General features: G+C 45.2%; 3 protein-coding genes across 6 annotated transcripts in view; 2 read left to right on the forward strand and 1 right to left on the reverse strand.

Annotated features, from left to right (window-relative positions):
* The first annotated feature begins 512 nt into the window (after window positions 1-512).
* On the forward strand, window positions 513-5086 carry LOC114789814 (E3 ubiquitin-protein ligase TRIM39). The gene is given in 7 exon segments (XM_074933625.1): window positions 513-907; window positions 910-1157; window positions 3707-3802; window positions 3898-4128; window positions 4213-4235; window positions 4325-4443; window positions 4545-5086. Coding segments are annotated over 7 exon segments (1404 nt in total). The 5' UTR covers window positions 513-762.
* A 934-nt stretch (window positions 5087-6020) lies between these two features.
* Window positions 6021-10208, reverse strand: ino80c (INO80 complex subunit C). 2 transcript variants are annotated; one of them, XM_028980586.1, is made up of 5 exons: window positions 10000-10208; window positions 9496-9603; window positions 8202-8313; window positions 8024-8091; window positions 6021-7927 (listed from the first exon to the last, which is right to left on the reverse strand). In XM_028980586.1, the coding sequence occupies exons 1-5, from the start codon at window positions 10168-10170 to the stop codon at window positions 7796-7798; spliced, it is 591 nt and encodes a 196-aa protein (XP_028836419.1). In that variant the 5' UTR covers window positions 10171-10208; the 3' UTR covers window positions 6021-7795. The 2 variants fall into 2 exon arrangements, with proteins under 2 accessions (XP_028836419.1, XP_028836420.1); XM_028980587.1 differs by having other exon boundaries at window positions 10072-10207.
* Window positions 10209-15782: 5574 nt separating this feature from the next.
* Window positions 15783-17021, forward strand: part of galnt1 (UDP-N-acetyl-alpha-D-galactosamine:polypeptide N-acetylgalactosaminyltransferase 1) — a 32254-nt gene continuing 31015 nt past the window's right edge. The window contains exon 1 of one of the 3 annotated variants that reach the window (XM_028978748.1): window positions 15783-16135. The gene's annotated coding sequence lies outside the window, so the exon portion shown is untranslated. Of the gene's footprint in view, window positions 16166-17021 lie in introns of all 3 variants that reach the window. The other 2 variants (XM_028978747.1, XM_028978746.1) reach the window with 2 other exon arrangements.

The following is a 17021-nucleotide window of genomic DNA, read 5'->3' on the forward strand; positions in this document are numbered from 1 at the left end:
GTGACTGTGGAGGTCAGGTCTCCACTTTTTGTTAAGTACAGAACTCCACATTTGTTCATTCATAGTTTTGATGCCTTCAGTGAGAATCTACCAACGTAAATGGAAAATAAAGAAAACACACTGAATGAGAAGGTGTGTCCAAACTTTTGGCCTGTACTGCATATATGGGTTATGGGTTTTATATATGGGTTTTGGTTTACCCAGTGGATGGTTATCTAGAGGATGACAAAATACTCTCAGCAAAAGATTATAACGGGCAACTTTCATTCAATAGTATCCATTAAAAACAACCCTTCCAGCACCCCATAATGACAATGTAAAAAAACTTTACTTTTTTAATAATATATATTTTTTTATTATGTTATTTTTTATTATATTATATATTTTTTATTTTATAATCATTTCTAAATGTTCTAAATCATTCTAAATTCTGTCATGTCCACACTTTGAAGCAGAATGAGTGAACTATATTAACAGCGTCAAACAGTTCACGTCCGCGAGCTGATGGGAAGGAAGCGCAGAGGCGGGACATTCTGGGAATAATGGTTTATTAAACGGGCGTGAGGGCCGAAAACAGGGGAATCAAAAGGGGAGAACATAAACTAACCCTCAGGCGAGTGGCAATTGCCAGAACTGAAAACACCACGCATGGGTGACAGGGTCCACGTGCACCTAGTCCTGACACAGGTCTGTAAACGGACAAGTTTAATGTTCAACTGAGCTCAGAAAGTGAAAGTACAGCAGAGGAGAGGAGAGAAGAAAATGTCGGCGGAATCTCCTCTCCGTAAAGAGGACCTCACCTGCCGCACATGCCATAGGATCTTTAGGGATCCAGGTCTCCTGCCGTGTGGTCACAGCGTCTGTAAGGTCTGTCTTCAGTACAGGCAGAAGAAGGGATCTCAGGAATGTCCAGGAGACGGGCTTCAACGGAAAACCCGGACGACAACCTGTCTTTGAAGAACCAGCGTGAGCTCTTCTCACAGCAGAGACGTCGGAGAGCTTCAGCAGTGTCTGAGGTGCTCTGTAGTCTCCATAGAGAGAAACTCAAACTCTTTTGTCTGGAGGACCAGCTGCCAGTGTGTGTGGTGTGTCAGACGTCCAGAAAACACACAAACCACAGATTCCTTCCTGTGGAAGAAGCTGTACTTGATTTTAAGGTAAGATCAAACAGTATGTGATTTTGGGCTATACCAAAAAATAATAAATGTTGTTGTCTCAATTATATTATGTGGTTATTTCTCAATTATATTACGTGGCTATATATTTTGTGTGTATTCATATATTGTGAATTGTACATAGTAATATATGTTGATATATTCTATAATAATATATTTTATACATAGGCAATATATAAATCTATGAAACAGGATATATGACAATATATGAAAATACTGCAATTATTGCTGTTTTCATATATTGAATAAATACATTCAATGCGATTATATGTTGAAAAAAGCATTGCAAATATATCTGGAAGTTTCTCATATATTGAAATATATTTACCAATGTATTGCAATATAAATTCTAGTATATAGCAGTATGCGTTTGTAGTAGCCTAGGGTGGTAGTAGCCTAGTGGGTAAGACACTCGCCTATGAACCAGAAGACCCGGGTTCGAATCCCACTTACTACCATTGTGTCCCTGAGCAAGACACTTAACCCTAAATTGCTCCAGGGGGGACTGTCCCTGTAACTACTGATTGTAAGTCGCTCTGGATAAGGGCGTCTGATAAATGATGTAAATGAAATGAAATGAAATGAAATGTTTCGTAAGGGATACTGTATGAACATTGTGGAATTATTTCAGTTTCCACAAACTAGAGCACCACACTCCATTGGTGGTGGTGGCTGAGTTACAGGGATACAGGGACAGACAGTTGGTGCAGGATGTGTGAAGTGTGGAGTGGGGACCAGAGCCAGGTGGGTGGATGCATGCTGCTACTGGGCGGCAGTGGAACTCTGAAATAACACTAGTAGCTGTAAATTAGGGATGTACAAAACCGCTGATTTCCTATTCAATCACATTAAAAATTCAGGTGATACTGATACTTTATACAAAAGTATAGAAGTTGGAATATCTAAATAAAACGTGTATGTCAACTGTATATCCTACGTCGGCATGGGGTTTCGCGGGGAGGGTTATGTTGGGTACTGAGGGGTGGGGTGCTGGCCCAGGTAGCAAATTCATAACTGAAGGGTTGCAAGTTAAGGTCCCCTTGATGAAGGTAAAGTCCCCACACATTTACATTTACATTTAAGGCATTTGGCAGACGCCCTTATCCAGAGCGACTTACAACGTGCTTTCAAGTTACCATCGATGAAGTGATCAGTTCTGGTTCACTATGAATACGACCTTTTATTCACTCTGTTGTAGTTTCTATATAGAAGTCAGACAATAAGAAGTTTACAGTTCATCTAAATATTCTCTAAAGAGGAAGGTCTTGAGCTGCCGTTTGAAAGTACTCAGTGACGGAGCTGTTCTGACCTCTAGGGGTAGTTCATTCCACACACGGTTCACCAAGGTTGATGCAGGGTTAAATGCAGAGGACACATTTCATTGTGTGCAGTGTGTTTCATAATAACAAAAACTTTCATAAAAAAAAAAAAACTTTCACTGTGACCGTGTGATTTTATTTTACTGTTAGCATGAACAGGAAGTGCAGAAAATGCGTCCTGCTGATATAACAACAGGCTGAAGGCAGGTAAGATAAATGAGGTTATGCCAGAGAGAGACGGGGGATGACATAAGTAGTTAGTCATAGAAAGGTCAGAATGATGAAGATGTATAACAGAGGGGCTGCTGCTGTTCTTGTATTTTTCTACCTTGTGACCTGGTGATGTTCATAGAAAGGTTATAACCTGTGGACTTTGTATTTCTTTCCCTTTTATGGTTGTGACAGCTTTACACATGAAAATAAGATTAGATAAGATAATAATCCTTTATTTGCATAGTCAATCTGAAACACTAAATATGAATGAGTGTATTGGAAAATATTAACGTGTATATGTGAATATTTAAACTTTTTAAATATTTAAATATAAAAAACATTATATTATATTATTTCATATTTAAATAGACAACATCTGTATGTATTTATGTAGTCACACGTAAAATATGCATATGTATGAATGTACAGAGTGTATATACAGTACAGGCCAAAAGTTTGGACACACCTTCTAATTCAATGTGTTTTCTTTATTTTTATGAGCATTTACGTTGGTAGATTCTCACTGAAGGCATCAAAACTATGAATGAACACATGTGGAGTTATGTATTTTGGATATTTCACCAGCTCCAGCATCAGCACCCCAGCCTGTATGATACTGTCCCTGTCACCACTGGCTGTAAGGCCCTCTGTATCAGGGCATCTGGTGAACGCCAGAAATGGAAATGTAAAACAAAGAAAGCTAGTTTGGCATGGTTCGTTTTTTTTTTTTTGCCGCATCATATTTAATAATGGGTTTTATTTGGTTATACTACCAGAGAACAGGAAATTTTTTATTTTATTTTTTAAGACTGAATACTTTATTGAATAAAGTTACTGCAGTAAAACCTGTGTAAGATATCTTTTTAGTTTTTGCTGAATATTTTTTGGTTAACCTGTTGCTGTCACACAAGCAAATTTTGTAAAATGTTAAATTTATTGTTATCATCAGACTACTCTGAAGTACGAATAACAGGAAAAATGTTCTGATTTCACCCTCAGGAGAAACTGAAGCCTAAACTGAAGACCTTACAGGAGAAATTGAAGATATTTAAGGAAGTGAAACAATATTGTGATGAAACAGCAGATCACATTAAGGTGAGAAATTTTGTCATTTTTATAATTGTGTCTACGATATAAACACATATTAATCCTGCTCTGCACATCACATGGTCTGTTGTATTTCCGCCCAGAGTCAGGCCCAGCATGCTGAGGAGAACATTAAGAAGGCATTTTCGGAGCTTCGCCAGATTCTACGTGATGAAGAAGAATCCAGGATATCTGCACTGAGGGAGGAAGAGGAACAGAAGAGTCAGATGATAAAGGAGAAGATTATGGAGATGAGGAGAGACATATCATCTCTTACGGAGAGAATACGAGCTACAGAAGAGGAGATGGGAGCTGAAGATATTTCATTCCTGCAGGTGAGTTACAGAAAACCACACACACACACACACACACACACACACACACACCGTTTGACCTGACTCTCCTTCTGCTATTTACAGAGGTTCAGCGCTACAGTGGAAAGGTAAGTCAGCTCTTCCAGTCTCGCTCTTCTCTGGGCTTCTGAACCCAAACACACAGCAGCTCCAACTCCTGAATCTCATCTTCTTCCAGAGCCCAGTGGACCCTGCAGGATCCAGAGAGGATTTCAGGAGCGCTGATCCGCGTGGACAAACACCTGGGGAACCTGAAGTTCCGAGTCTGGGAGAAGATGCAGGAGAAGGTTGACTACTGTGAGTTCTGTATTTATCGAGCACATTAACATCCTCTAACAGAATGCCAGTAGAAGAGACATGGAGGAAAAGAACATCTACTCTCGGTTCTGTCTGTGCAGCACCAGTGATCCTGGACCCCAACACTGCAGAACCGCGGCTGGTCCTGTCTGAAGACCTGACCACCGTGAGATTCACAACACGCAGACAGCAGCCTCCTGACAACCCAGAGAGATTCGACTGGTTTCCATGCGTCCTGGGCTCCGAGGGCTTTAACTCATGGAGACACAGCTGGGACATCGAGGTTGGAGACGGTCAGAACTGGATGGTGGGGGTGGCCACAGAGTCTAACCTGAGGAAGGGAGCTGATATATGGAGGGGGGTCTGGTGTGTTGCACGTCACAATGACAAATACTCCTCATCTTCCCGAGACCAGGGCTTCGTGCCCATCCCACTGAAACAGGAACCGAAGAGGATCCGAGTTGAGCTCCACTGGGACGAGGGAAGAGTGTCGTTCTCAGATCCAGTCAACAACACGCACCTCAGCACCCTCACACACACCTTCGCCGAGAGCCTCTTCCCATTCTTCTACTCACGCGTTCATCTGCGTATCGTACCAGTGAGGTGTTTTCTTAGTAAGCGGATTTCTTACTCAACAGATTAGAGCGTCAGAGGGTCTGTAGTAGCCTAGTGGGTAACACACTCGCCTATGAACCAGAAGACCTGGGTTCGAATCCCACTTACTACCATTGTGTCCCTGAGCAAGACACTTAACCCTAAATTGCTCCAGGGGGACTGTCCCTGTAACTGCTGATTGTAAGTCGCCCTGGATAAGGGCGTCTGGTAAATGCTGTAAATGTAAATGAAATGTCTGTCTGGGTTCACTTTTCTGCGCCTTTCATTTCCTGAAGTGTCTTCATATGAACATAAGAGACACATAAATACACTGGGAATTATTTAATCCCCTCAAGTCTAGTTGTTCAAAATCCAATGGGATTTTGGATAACAAATTATATTGAATCTTAAAAATGGTTTGTTCAAAGGGAAAATTCTGATTGTGAAATTAGATAAATCTAATATCTAATTAGATAGATCTAAATTAGATGAATTTAAAAAAGATAAAATGTCTGCTTTATGTCCAGATCCTCGTAGTAGTTGTGGTGTTTTGTTTCGTAGTGTCTCCTTATATACTTGGTTTACCGCTACCTTGGCCCTGGTCTGGCATTAACACTCGTGAACAGAAATTCTGCCTCCCCAAGCGTCTTGAGAACACCAGTAGAAAGGGTTTCTATTTTTGGGGTTAATTGCTACTGGCAGCAAGAGGGGGCCTGTGGGTCATGGCCAACACAGGTAGTAGGGTGGTAGTAGCGTAATGGATAAGACACTCGCCTATGAAACAGGAGACCCAGGTTCAAATCCCAGTCTCTTGAATAATCTGCTCTGAGCGTTGATTTAGCTCAGACTGAGAAACTCCACTCAATGTAAGAGAAAAATTCCAACCATGCGCCACACTTCAATTTTGATTGTTCGGATTTAGATTCGATTTGACATGTTCATAAAAGGATAAGACACCGTTAATAAATAAAAAAGACAGTCCATTACCAACAAGACTGAGTTCTTTAACACGGTAAAAGCAGTTACATCAATGTATGAGGTACATATAAGAATTTTATGGGGTGGAGTATTAATGCGGATATGAATTGATATAATATGAATAAGAGCCACAGTTCCAGATGTTAAAGTGCTGATGTATAATCATACTATAATGACACCCGTTTAGTAAAATGAAACAAAACAAGAAATTGAACATCTGTCCAACCCTACTGCCCGACTAAATCCTTTTACTTCGTCAGACCGTTCACGCCTCTGGGTGTGAGACCGGTCAGTCCAGTGAAGTTTAGTTCTGTGGGTCGAGCTTCCTTACAAGGGCTTTGTGTCACCCAGAGCATCAGCCACCCCCACCTCAGGAATAAAGTCCGCACATGCAGCACGTGCGGTGTTCGCACCATTACCAGGTCATTGGCCCTGAACATGTCCTTCTTCTGATAGGCATGACTCACACGGTCATTTGCAGTCCATCTCGGCAGTCCTGGGCGCACAATCCCCAGGGAACAGTATCGGGTCAAGGGGCGTGTGCAGATCTCTACCATAGAGCAGGAAAAGCTGGGGTTTCTCCTGTGCTTGCATTACTGTGCGAAGAACAGATGGGGAATGGATTGGATGGGTTTAATAGTTGAGGGGGTGACTTTGCCCCGGAAAGAGAACTTGGAGAACAAGGGCCAGCATCTGCCAGGGATGAACTGCTGAGTCTGATGCTCCTGTATCCAGTGTTGCTTGTAACCTGCTACCATGAAGGGAGCATTCCATGTCAAAGTGGAGATTTCTCTTCGGGGAGAGGCCTTGTACTACGCGTGTTTGAGGTACTGCAGTACCCGAGTTAACCGTAGTTGAAACCTTCTCACTGGTAGGTTGGTGTACAGGCCTGCACGCCGTACAGTGCCAGTCTGTTTTGGTCAGAGGCCTCCGAATTACTTCTACTTGTTCAGTTGCTGGAGGTGGGGACCGCAATCTCCGAAATTCACCCACCATCCAGGCCAAAACAGTAGGGAGAGGCTCGCCAGGTGTTTGAACTCCATCAAGAAAACCTCTCAGAAGAAGTTCTTGGTTGTCAGCAGGCAAAGACGTGATCCTGAACAATTGTTTGAAATGCGCCCATGGGCACCAATGGGGTGCCAAGGCAGAGAACCAAGCGTTGGCCTCTTTGGCTAAATATCTGGGCAATTCAGCCTGAATCTGGACGTCAGTGTAAGGTGTCTTTGTAATCGTTGTCAGCCATTCTTCAGGCTGTACTCTACCATCTGCATGAATAAAATCACTGGTGGTAGTAGCCTAGTGGGTAACACACTCACTTATGAACCAGAAGACCCAGGTTCAAATCCCACTTACTACCATTGTGTCCCTGTGAAAGACACTTAACCCTGAGTGTCTCCAGGGGGGGACTGTCCCTTTAACAACTGATTGTAAGTCGCTCTGGATAAGTGTGTCTGGTAAATGCCGTAAATGTGAATGTAAATAAAATCGGAATAAAAATGTCAACATTGCTGAAAGGGCCCTCGCCACATTTGTCGAAACCCATGAGGCCAGGAGACGGTCATGACCAGGAAAACCGAGATAAAGACACTTTACTCTGGATTCCAGAGGTTATACTACATCTTACATGGTCAACACAAATCACAATTTTCTAGTAAAAAGATCAAAGAGAAAACGCAGGCGTCAGACAAGGTAGACTCCTGATTCTGTGAATTCATGTTGTTCATGTTCAGGCCTCGCATTGGAGGTCAGGTAGGGGTCAAAGTTCGGATCCGAGAGGGCATCAGGGTACGACACAGGCAGCTTTGCGAAGCGTCAGGTAGCCAGTGACCACATCAGAGGGCAAAAGGCGGATGTAGGAGAATTCCTCTGAAGAGGCGAAGCGCAGCTTCGTCTGAGGGTCTGTGTAGTTCGCCTATTTAAAACAACAAAAAGGATGCATATACACACATGCAGAGACACCAGTGACACCATCGTGAGCCCCTGCTCGGCCATAACACCCTCAACTCACCGGCAGCCCGGAGATATCGGAGTATTTCTTCGGCGGTTGGAGAGAGGGCGGGGCATCTATGTTGTAATCTATGGAAGAAGGATGACCGAGCAGCCTGTTAAGAGCCAGCGAAGCACAAAACGTCGCCATTCAGGCTGAACAGCGGTCGCGAGCGAGCGGGACTGAGGTCCGGACTCACAGTTGGCGTCGCTCAGTTTCCATGGCAGCACGCGCTCTGCCGCGATGATCTGCTTCAGGTTCTTCCAGCTCCGGTTCTTCTTCCCCGCTGCCGCTCCTCCGATCCCTGAGTGCTGAGAGAGGGACAGAAAGAGACCATTTTACAGCACACTTCTTACCGTAAACTGCAGTCACGCCACTGGGGCAGGTAAGGAAGCGAACCGAGCCGCCAAGGTGCCACTGAGCAAAGCACCATCCCCACACGCTGCTCATTTACAGCATTTACCAGACGCCCTTATCCAGAGCGACTTAAAATCAGTAGTTACAGGGACAGTCCCCCCCTGGAGACACTCAGGGTTAAGTGTCTTGCTCAGAGACGCGATGGTAGTAAGAGAAGTTTGAACCTGGGTCTTCTGGTTCATAGGCAAGTGTGTCACCCACTAGGCTACAACCACCCTCTATACTTGCTGTTATGGGAGGTCCCGCCCACACGAGAGGTTCGTGTCAAAACTCAAACAAAACTTCAGGCAACACTGACGAGAAAGCGGGCGGCATAATTGTTGACATGTTGGCACAAATCTGATTCCATATCCGACTCTCTGACTCTCACAATGTCCTGGAGACTGGTCGTGCCTTGTCCACGTTTTAAAAATAACAGACACAAAATATTATAATTTCTTCAATATTTATCACAAGATCGCATGATCACCCAGCCCTACTTTACATAAGTAGGGCTATTAATAAAAACAATTCATAATATTTCAAATAGTTGTCAGAGGAACATCAAGCTATGGGACGCATGCTGATGACTGCATTTAAAGAGTCTGATTGACTGACTACACCACTGGAGACCAGAAGACCCAGGTTCAAATCCCACTTACTACCATCGTGTCCCTGAGCAAGACACTTAACCCTGAGTGTCTCCAGGGGGAGACTGTCCCTTTAACAACTGATTGTAAGGACGTCAGATAATTGTAATGTGTCTTTGTAATCGTTGTCAGCCATTCTTCAGGCTGTACTCTACCATCTGCATGAATAAAATCATGGGTGGTAGTAGCCTAGTGGGTAACACAGTCACTTATGAACCAGAAGACCCAGGTTCAAATCCCACTTACTACCATTGTGTCCCTGTGCAAGACATTTAACCCTAAGTTGCTCCAGGGAGACTGTCCCTGCAATTACTGATTGCTCTGGATAAGGGCGTCTGATAAATGCTGTAAATGTCATGTTACCATGTTACCAAGTAATCAGTTCTGGTTCATTAGGACCCCAACTAGCTATAATGATTATATAATAAAATGTGACCATAAAACTACCACAAAGTTGGGATCTTTGAACGGCAGGGGCTTCTGAGCTGGTTCTGCAGAGGTAATCTCGGTGGTTCCAACGGCCTTACTCTCGACACCAGCGTCCATCGACGTTACCTGCGAGAAACAAGAACACCGTGACATATGATCAGCGGCAAAAACTTCAGACCCAGACAAAGGATGAACAACTCTCTAGCTGTTTACTATTAAACCACTGAAACAGCAGGGTTCCAGGGTTGCCAGTACGAGACATCATGCACGCACATTTTCTTACTTTAATGCGCATCAGTCAGTTTTTAAAAAAGAGAGAGTTCATCTGGCCTACTCTCCAAACCAATTATGATCAATTTTCTTTTGTTTATGACAGGAGCATTCTCCAGCTAGTGTGGAATGAACCGCCAATCTGGCAACCCTGCCCTGTTCCATTCGGCGTTTCCTTCGTTCATTATACCGAGAGCATAAATCATTGAACAAGCTAAAGTAATGATGGGAATTAATTTGGAATTTATCTACCTGCGCCGCCACGCCGCTAACAGGCGACGGCTTCTTCTTCTTGCTGCCGACAAGCGCTATGGCGGCACTCACCGCCGGACTGGCGGGCCGCTTCTTCCCGCGGCCCGGAGTGGCGGCGGCCGCTTTATTACTGACCGACACCGCATCCCCCGGCCCCGCTGGAGAAGCCATCGACTGCGGCTCTTCGACGCGACTGCGTTGTCAACAGATCGGCGGTTGAATACTACGTCATCATCATGCGGCGCGCCAGGTAGGTCTGTAGCTACTGCCCCCTGTCGGAGGGGGCTAGAGCAGCAGCCACGGAACAAATGCAGAAATGGCTCCAGAAGTACCAGCAACTTATTTATTTAATTTATTTCAGGATTTCTTGAAGCATATGATCAAGAATGTGTTGAGAATTGACAAAGCGCCTTTAACAATATAATTTACCATGTATAAAGAAGATAAGATCTTCCAATCCTAAAGAAACCCACTGCTGATCCTACAGACATTAACAATTACAGACCAGTTTCCCTCCTCTCATTTCTATCCAAAATCCTTGAGCGCTGTGTCTACAACCAGCTATCACTCCATTTATCACAGAACAACCTCCTGGATCCTAACCAGTCTGGCTTCAGAACAGCTCATTCCACCGAGACTGCCATTTTGGCGGTTACCAAGCAGCTACATGCAGCCAGATCGGCATAACTGTCATCGGTTCTTATTCTCCTTGACCTATCTGCTGCATTTGACACCGTTAACCACAAGACTCTCTGGCAATCCTGAAGAGGCTTGGAATTCGGGGCTCAGCATGGCAGTGGTTTGCTTCCTACCTTGATGAGCGATCTTACCAAGTGACTTGGAAAGGATCCACCTCTACCTCACGTAGACTCTCCACTGGTGTCCCTCAAGGCTCGGTGCTAGGTCCTCTCCTTTTCTCCCTCTACACGAGATCACTTGGTGGGGTCATTTGCTCACATGGATTATCCTACCACTGCTATGCTGACGACACACAACTCCTCTTCTCCTTTCCTCCCTCTGATCTTCATGCTGCTTCCAAAATCTCTGCATGTCTAACAGACATCTCGTCTTGGATGGCAGCCCATCACCTCCAACTCAATCCCACCAAAACTGAACAAATATTCATTCCAGCAGATTCTTCACCACATCAGGATCTTGCTATTTACCTAGACAACTCGCAGCTCTCTCCTTCTGCAACAGCCCGCAACCTTGGCATAACAATAGACAACCAACTCTCCTTCTCAACTCACATCAGCAATCTTTCCCGCTCATGTAGATTCCTTCTCTACAATATCAGACGAATCCGCCCTTACCTGTCAACCCAGGCCACCCAACTACTGGTTCAGTCCTTAGTAATCTCACAACTGGACTACTGTAACTCCCTTCTAGCTGGTCTACCACTATGTACCATCAGACCTCTTCAACTCATACAAATGCAGCAGCACGACTGATCTTCAACCTCCCCAAATTCTCCCACACCACCCCTCTGCTACGTTCCCTCCACCGGCTCCCAGTAGCTGCACGCATCAGGTTCAAAATACTGATGCTGGCCTACAAAGCCAAACATGGAGTAGCACCATCCTACCTCACAGCCCTTATTACACCCCGCACTGCACCTCGTATACTCCGAGCCTCCAGTACTGCTCACCTGGTCCCTCCATCTCTGAAGGTAAAAGGAAAACATTCATCTAGACTCTTCTCCGTCTTGGCCCCTCGGTGGTGGAATGAACTTCCCCTCGAGGTCAGAACAGCTCAGTCACTGAGCACCTTCAAACGACAGCTCAAGACCTTCCTCTTTAAAGAATATTTAGATTAAATTGTAATTTTCTTGTTGTCGAACTTTGTGTACAGAATCTACAACAGAGTGAATTAAATAGATGTATTCATAGTTGGGGTCCTAGTGAACCGGAATTGATCTCTTCATCGATGGTAACTTGAAAGCACGTTGTAAGTCGCTCTGGATAAGGGCGTCTGCCAAATGCCATAAATGTAAATGTAAGATGATGTTTTATTAAAGTAATATCCTCTAAATGCAATTATGTATTCAAGTGCACGCTGTGTAGTATTCTAGCACTTCTGAAAAATTCACAGAGAATAAAAGTAAAGTGAAACACTGCAGCACAGCACACGGTGACACGTGTCCTTTGTATTTAACCATCTCCCTTGGTGAGCAGGGGACACCATGACAGGGAGCAGTGTGGCACCTCAGTGGCACCTTGGTGGCTCGGGATTCAAACCGGCAACCTTCTCATTACGGGGCCGCTTCTGCCCACCATTGCCCCAAATAGATGGATGGAATGGATGACAAAGCCAGATAAGACCAAGGCTACTGTGTGGGTAGTTAATGTGGTTTAAATACCCCAGACTACAATTTACAGTCCTGTTTGCTGGTATGTGTGGTTTATGAAGAATTGGGCCGAGGATCATGGCACCACAACCCAGTAATCACACACAACGCCTTTAAATGATGTCTCACCCTCCAGTCACATACACACACACACATCAAATGCTCGCCTGCCACACAGTTTCATGTAAACACACACACGTGGCACATGCATTATTCATCAGACCATAAAATTTGCACTGGTATGTCCTTTGAAACCCTGTTCCTGGCCCAGAGATGTGTGCGTGAGGACATTCTTCTACACATCTCTCGCTGAGATGCGGTTGTTGCTTCACGCAGCTCATAAATAAAGTTTCTGTGGAGACGGTGTGGACGCTGACGGCCATGAATGACTTTACAAGGAAATTAAACTGCAATAAGGCAGAATAAGGCAAAGTCAGCAAGGCTGAACCCTCACACATCATGCCAGAGGCAGACACACACACACACACACACACACACACACACGTGAGACCAGCTCGTCACCAACAGCAGTAAGGACTCTGTCCAGCAGGTGTCGCCACAGTGTAGGAGAGGTGAGGAACGTTTACAGCGTTTATTAGACGCCCTTATCCAGAGCGACTTACAGTCAGTAGTTACAGGGACAGTCCCCCCCTGGAGACACTCAGGGTTAAGTGTCCTGCTCAGGGACACAATGGTAGTAAGTGGGATTTGAACCTGGGACAACTTCATTTATTTCTTTACTTACTGTTAACCATCCTAGTGAACAGTGAGGTGCCCGCTATAGGCCAGCTTGGGACACGGGAGAAGGGTGTTTGATGTAGGGGGGTGAGCATTTGTCTGCTGTGTTTATTTTATTAATGTATAAGTGTTCTTTGTATGATTTGTGTCATGTCCTTCGTCTTATGAAATGGTAACTTGTGAATATGTACGGGGATGTGTTGAAATATAGAGATCTAGAGTTGGCCTGAATATGACTGCCATCTTGAGCTCAGCCAATTAGGCTATAATTGGGAGGTGTATTTTGTGAGGAGACAGTAGGGGGACAGTAGGCCTGAAGGCATCAAAACTATGAATGAACACATGTGGAGTTCTGTACTTAACAAAAAGTGGAGACCTGACCTCCACAGTCACCGGACCTGAACCCAATCCAGATGGTTTGGGGTGAGCTGGACCAACAAGTGCTAAACACCTCTGGGAACTCCTTCAAGACTGTTGGAGAAGCATTTCAGGTGACGACCTCTTGAAGCTCATCGAGAGAATGCCAAGAGTGTTCAAAGCAGGAATCAGAGCAAAGAAACTAGAATATAAAACATGTTTTCAGTTATTTCACCCTTTACAGAACTCCACATGTGTTCATTCATAGTTTTGATGCCTTCAGTGAGAATCTACCAACGTAAATGGTCATGAAAATACATTGAATGAGAAGGTGTGTCCAAACTTTTTGAACTTTTGAGAACTTACGCACTGTAAATAAACCTGCACCTTTTTTCCTTCACTACACCTGGTGTGTTTGGCCTTTTTGTTTGGTGGAAGCGCCCGGTGTAGACAGGACGTGGACGTTCCTGCCTCACAACGTGTTAGATCGTACGTAGTGAATCGAAATAAAGTTTCTCCCGAACCTGGAAACTGGGGACGTGGGCAGTGCAAGAATAACATTCTACAAAAACATGTAGACAGCAATGAGGCAGACAGAGATGAACTGGTGAAATGAATAATAGATGTGCAAAGTAAAAATAGTGTAAGGTGGAACGGTACATTCATACATGATATTACAGACAGATAATATTACTCAATGTAACAGAAGGTAGTGGGACTGTGTCAGTTTAGAGTGGAAAGTTCCTGAGTGTTCAGGTGTCTGGTAAACAGGGAGGGTTGCGTCAGGATGGGCATCTTTTGCCAAATGATTTATGTCGATCTGCTGCGGCGACCCCGAACTGGAGCAGCCGGTGACGGGTGTAAACGTGATGGAGAACTAACAGCACCCAACTAGAATTGAGGAGAAATCCTATTTTTGTGCTGAATGGCTTCTTTACAGACTTTAGTCCTCTAGAGCGTGTCTCAAACGTCCAATTCCTTCTCCTGTTGTTTTACTTGGCCGTAAAAAAAAAATACAAGGGAATTGATTTGAATTGAACTGATAAATTGTTATTCCCCTGAGTTGCTGCTCTCAATATCACAGTGTGGGTGGAAAGCCAACGACCGGTGCCAAGGGGCAAATTGACCGGAGCCTGCACATTGACTGTCTGGTGTGTGTTATTTCGCTCAGAGTCATGGACCCTGGATTTGTGTAAAAGAGGGAACCTCATCTGCGCTGTCACAGCTGAAGTCTCCTCATTTACGTTTTCATTTGCATCTTATTTCACTGCAACTGGACTATGGTCCTCCTAAAACGTTCCCATCCATCTACGCTGCACATACAGGAATAACTGGCCCCGATAACTCCTTTTTTTATGAAACATCCCTGGACATAAGTTTTACTTTGGACCAGGAGGACCCCTTGTTCGGTGCTCGTATTTTTACAAGCCCAGTGGAGGTGGTGGCCTGTACAGAGCAAAGTCATTAAAATGTTCTTCACAGAAAACGAGTCGGGTTTTAATTAGAAGAATTGGCATCTTTATTAACTCTGAAACGGGTCGCACTGAACCAGACCCATGAGACAGACCTTCAACAATGATCCATTTTGAATTCAATAATAAAGTTCATTTCTACATTTCTATTTTAACTTTGTAAATAACAAGAATCAAGCAAACACAGAGAAGGGAATGAAAAATGATCCCAGATAGCAGAATTTCTTTCTGTTGAGCCTCATAGTTTTTCCAGGCGTATATGTGTGATCATGTCAGTCTAATTCAAAATTGGTCTCATGTGAAGGTAACAAATCCATCTGCACACAGATCCCCTGATTTAGGACTTTTCAGGACAATGCTCAGGTTTTTAGGGTGACTGGCTCCTCTACTTTAGAAAACAGCAAGTCTGCCAGAGAAATAGAATCTGATTCCATGTGCATGTGTTCAAATCCCACTTACTACCATTGTGTCCCTGAGCAAGACACTTAACCCTGTAACTACTGATTGTAAGTCGCTCTGGATAAGGGCGTCTGGTAAATGCTGTAAATGTAAATCACGGGGTGTTTTTCATAGCACACCTGGACCAAACTCATTTCATACTGTCCATTTTGTGTATGTCTGTGAAGGTGCGATCAGGACGTTTCTAGAGTGAACAGATGAAGTTTTGGTGAAATTTAGTTGAAGAAGATAAGAATTGTAAATGGGCTTCGTGGTGCAGCAGGTGAGCATCATCATCATCACCATCGTCATCGTCATCTCTGGCCCACGGTCCGGATATGGTGGGACGTGCACGTGGTGCTTCCTTGGACCACCGTCGCGCCTTTTTAATTCTTCACTTCCGGGTTGCAGCTGCAGTGGGCGGGGCTTCCCTTCCTCTGCCTTCTGCGTCACCGACGTCAGCGCGTTCCGCTCGCGGACAGGACCCGGGACTAGGAGACGCCGGACCAGGACCCGGACCCGGACCCGGACCCGAGCCTCTCTGCGCCTCACGGGGATGAAGAAGTGAAGGCGCGGCGGCGCGGGGAGCCGCGTTGGGACGTAGCGGCTCGGTTGGCGGCGGAGCCCGACGGCTGCGTCACCGAAAACTACCGAAAGAGTGGCCGCCCGGAGCCGCCGCTCCCGGGTTTCTTTATGCGTCGACATCTTTAAAATCCGGTTCGTGTCCCGGGCCCGCGGACAGCATCGATGCGGAGGAAAACATCTCGCCTTTCCCCGGGGGCAGGTAGGACCTCGCCGGCCTCCAGCCGCGCCGGTACGTGACGTGGGAGGTCGGTCGTTCTTCCCCCTGTCCGTGTAAAATAAGTTCGGGACGGAGGTTTCCGGTGTCCAGTTACTGCATCACGCAGCGAGTTGTTGACTGGAGACCAGGAGTGTGTGTGTGTGTGTGTGTGTGTGTGTGTGTGTTGAATGATGATGATGATGATGGTGTAACGGGGACGGGGCAGATGGAGGAAACTGATCTGAGCAGCACCTCACACACGTCCTGGTTAGAAATGAGGACACACACACACACACACACACACACAGTCGGGCGAGGAAGCGGCCCCGGTTCGAACACCGATCCGTCCCCACACGCTGCTCCAAGGACCCTTCATCGTCCCTGGACACCGCTGACCAAGGCAGAGGACCCGTTTGACTGTGTCACCGGGTGCTGTGCGTGTTTGGGAGAGTAATTCACATTCCTTCAGCTGTGTGGAAGTGAGGAACGGCGAAGTCACCTCTGTTCTGCACGTGTGTGTCTTTCAACACTGCTGCAGGTGTAGTTTAAGTATTATGTGGTCATGTGACAGACACACACGTTAAACAAATGTAGGTGACCGAAGGAAGCTTTTGGTCTGTGTCTTTGTGAGGAAGTTAACCATTCTCTCCATTAAGATTCCTGATATTTCCTCCCTGTGTGTGAGTGTGTATGTTATTGTGTAGGATCACTGGGCTCTCTCTCTGTCACACACACACACACACACACTCTACCATGCACCTGGCATCATTGTAAGAAAAATGCGAGTGTGTGTGTGTTTTACCTGTATTCAGGCAGGTAGTGAATGTATAGGTGTGTTTCTGTGTGTGTGTGCGAGAGTGTATAGGTGATCTGTCTGTCTGTCTGTCTG

This window comes from Denticeps clupeoides, chromosome 5 (assembly GCF_900700375.1).
Source record: "Denticeps clupeoides chromosome 5, fDenClu1.1, whole genome shotgun sequence".
NCBI lineage: Eukaryota > Metazoa > Chordata > Actinopteri > Clupeiformes > Denticipitidae > Denticeps > Denticeps clupeoides.

What these genes read in the sequence shown, in the direction of transcription:
- ino80c (XM_028980586.1), bottom strand. Translation starts at nt 10,170, where the DNA reads ATGGCTTCTCCAGCGGGGCCGGGGGATGCGGTGTCGGTCAGTAATAAA. An exon ending in TCAAAGATCCCAACTTTGTG is followed by an intron (nt 8,314 to 9,495) that starts GTAGTTTTATGG and finishes TCCCTCTCTCAG; the next exon opens with CACTCAGGGATCGGAGGAGC. An exon ending in CCGATATCTCCGGGCTGCCG is followed by an intron (nt 7,928 to 8,023) that starts GTGAGTTGAGGG and finishes TGTTTTAAATAG; the next exon opens with GCGAACTACACAGACCCTCA.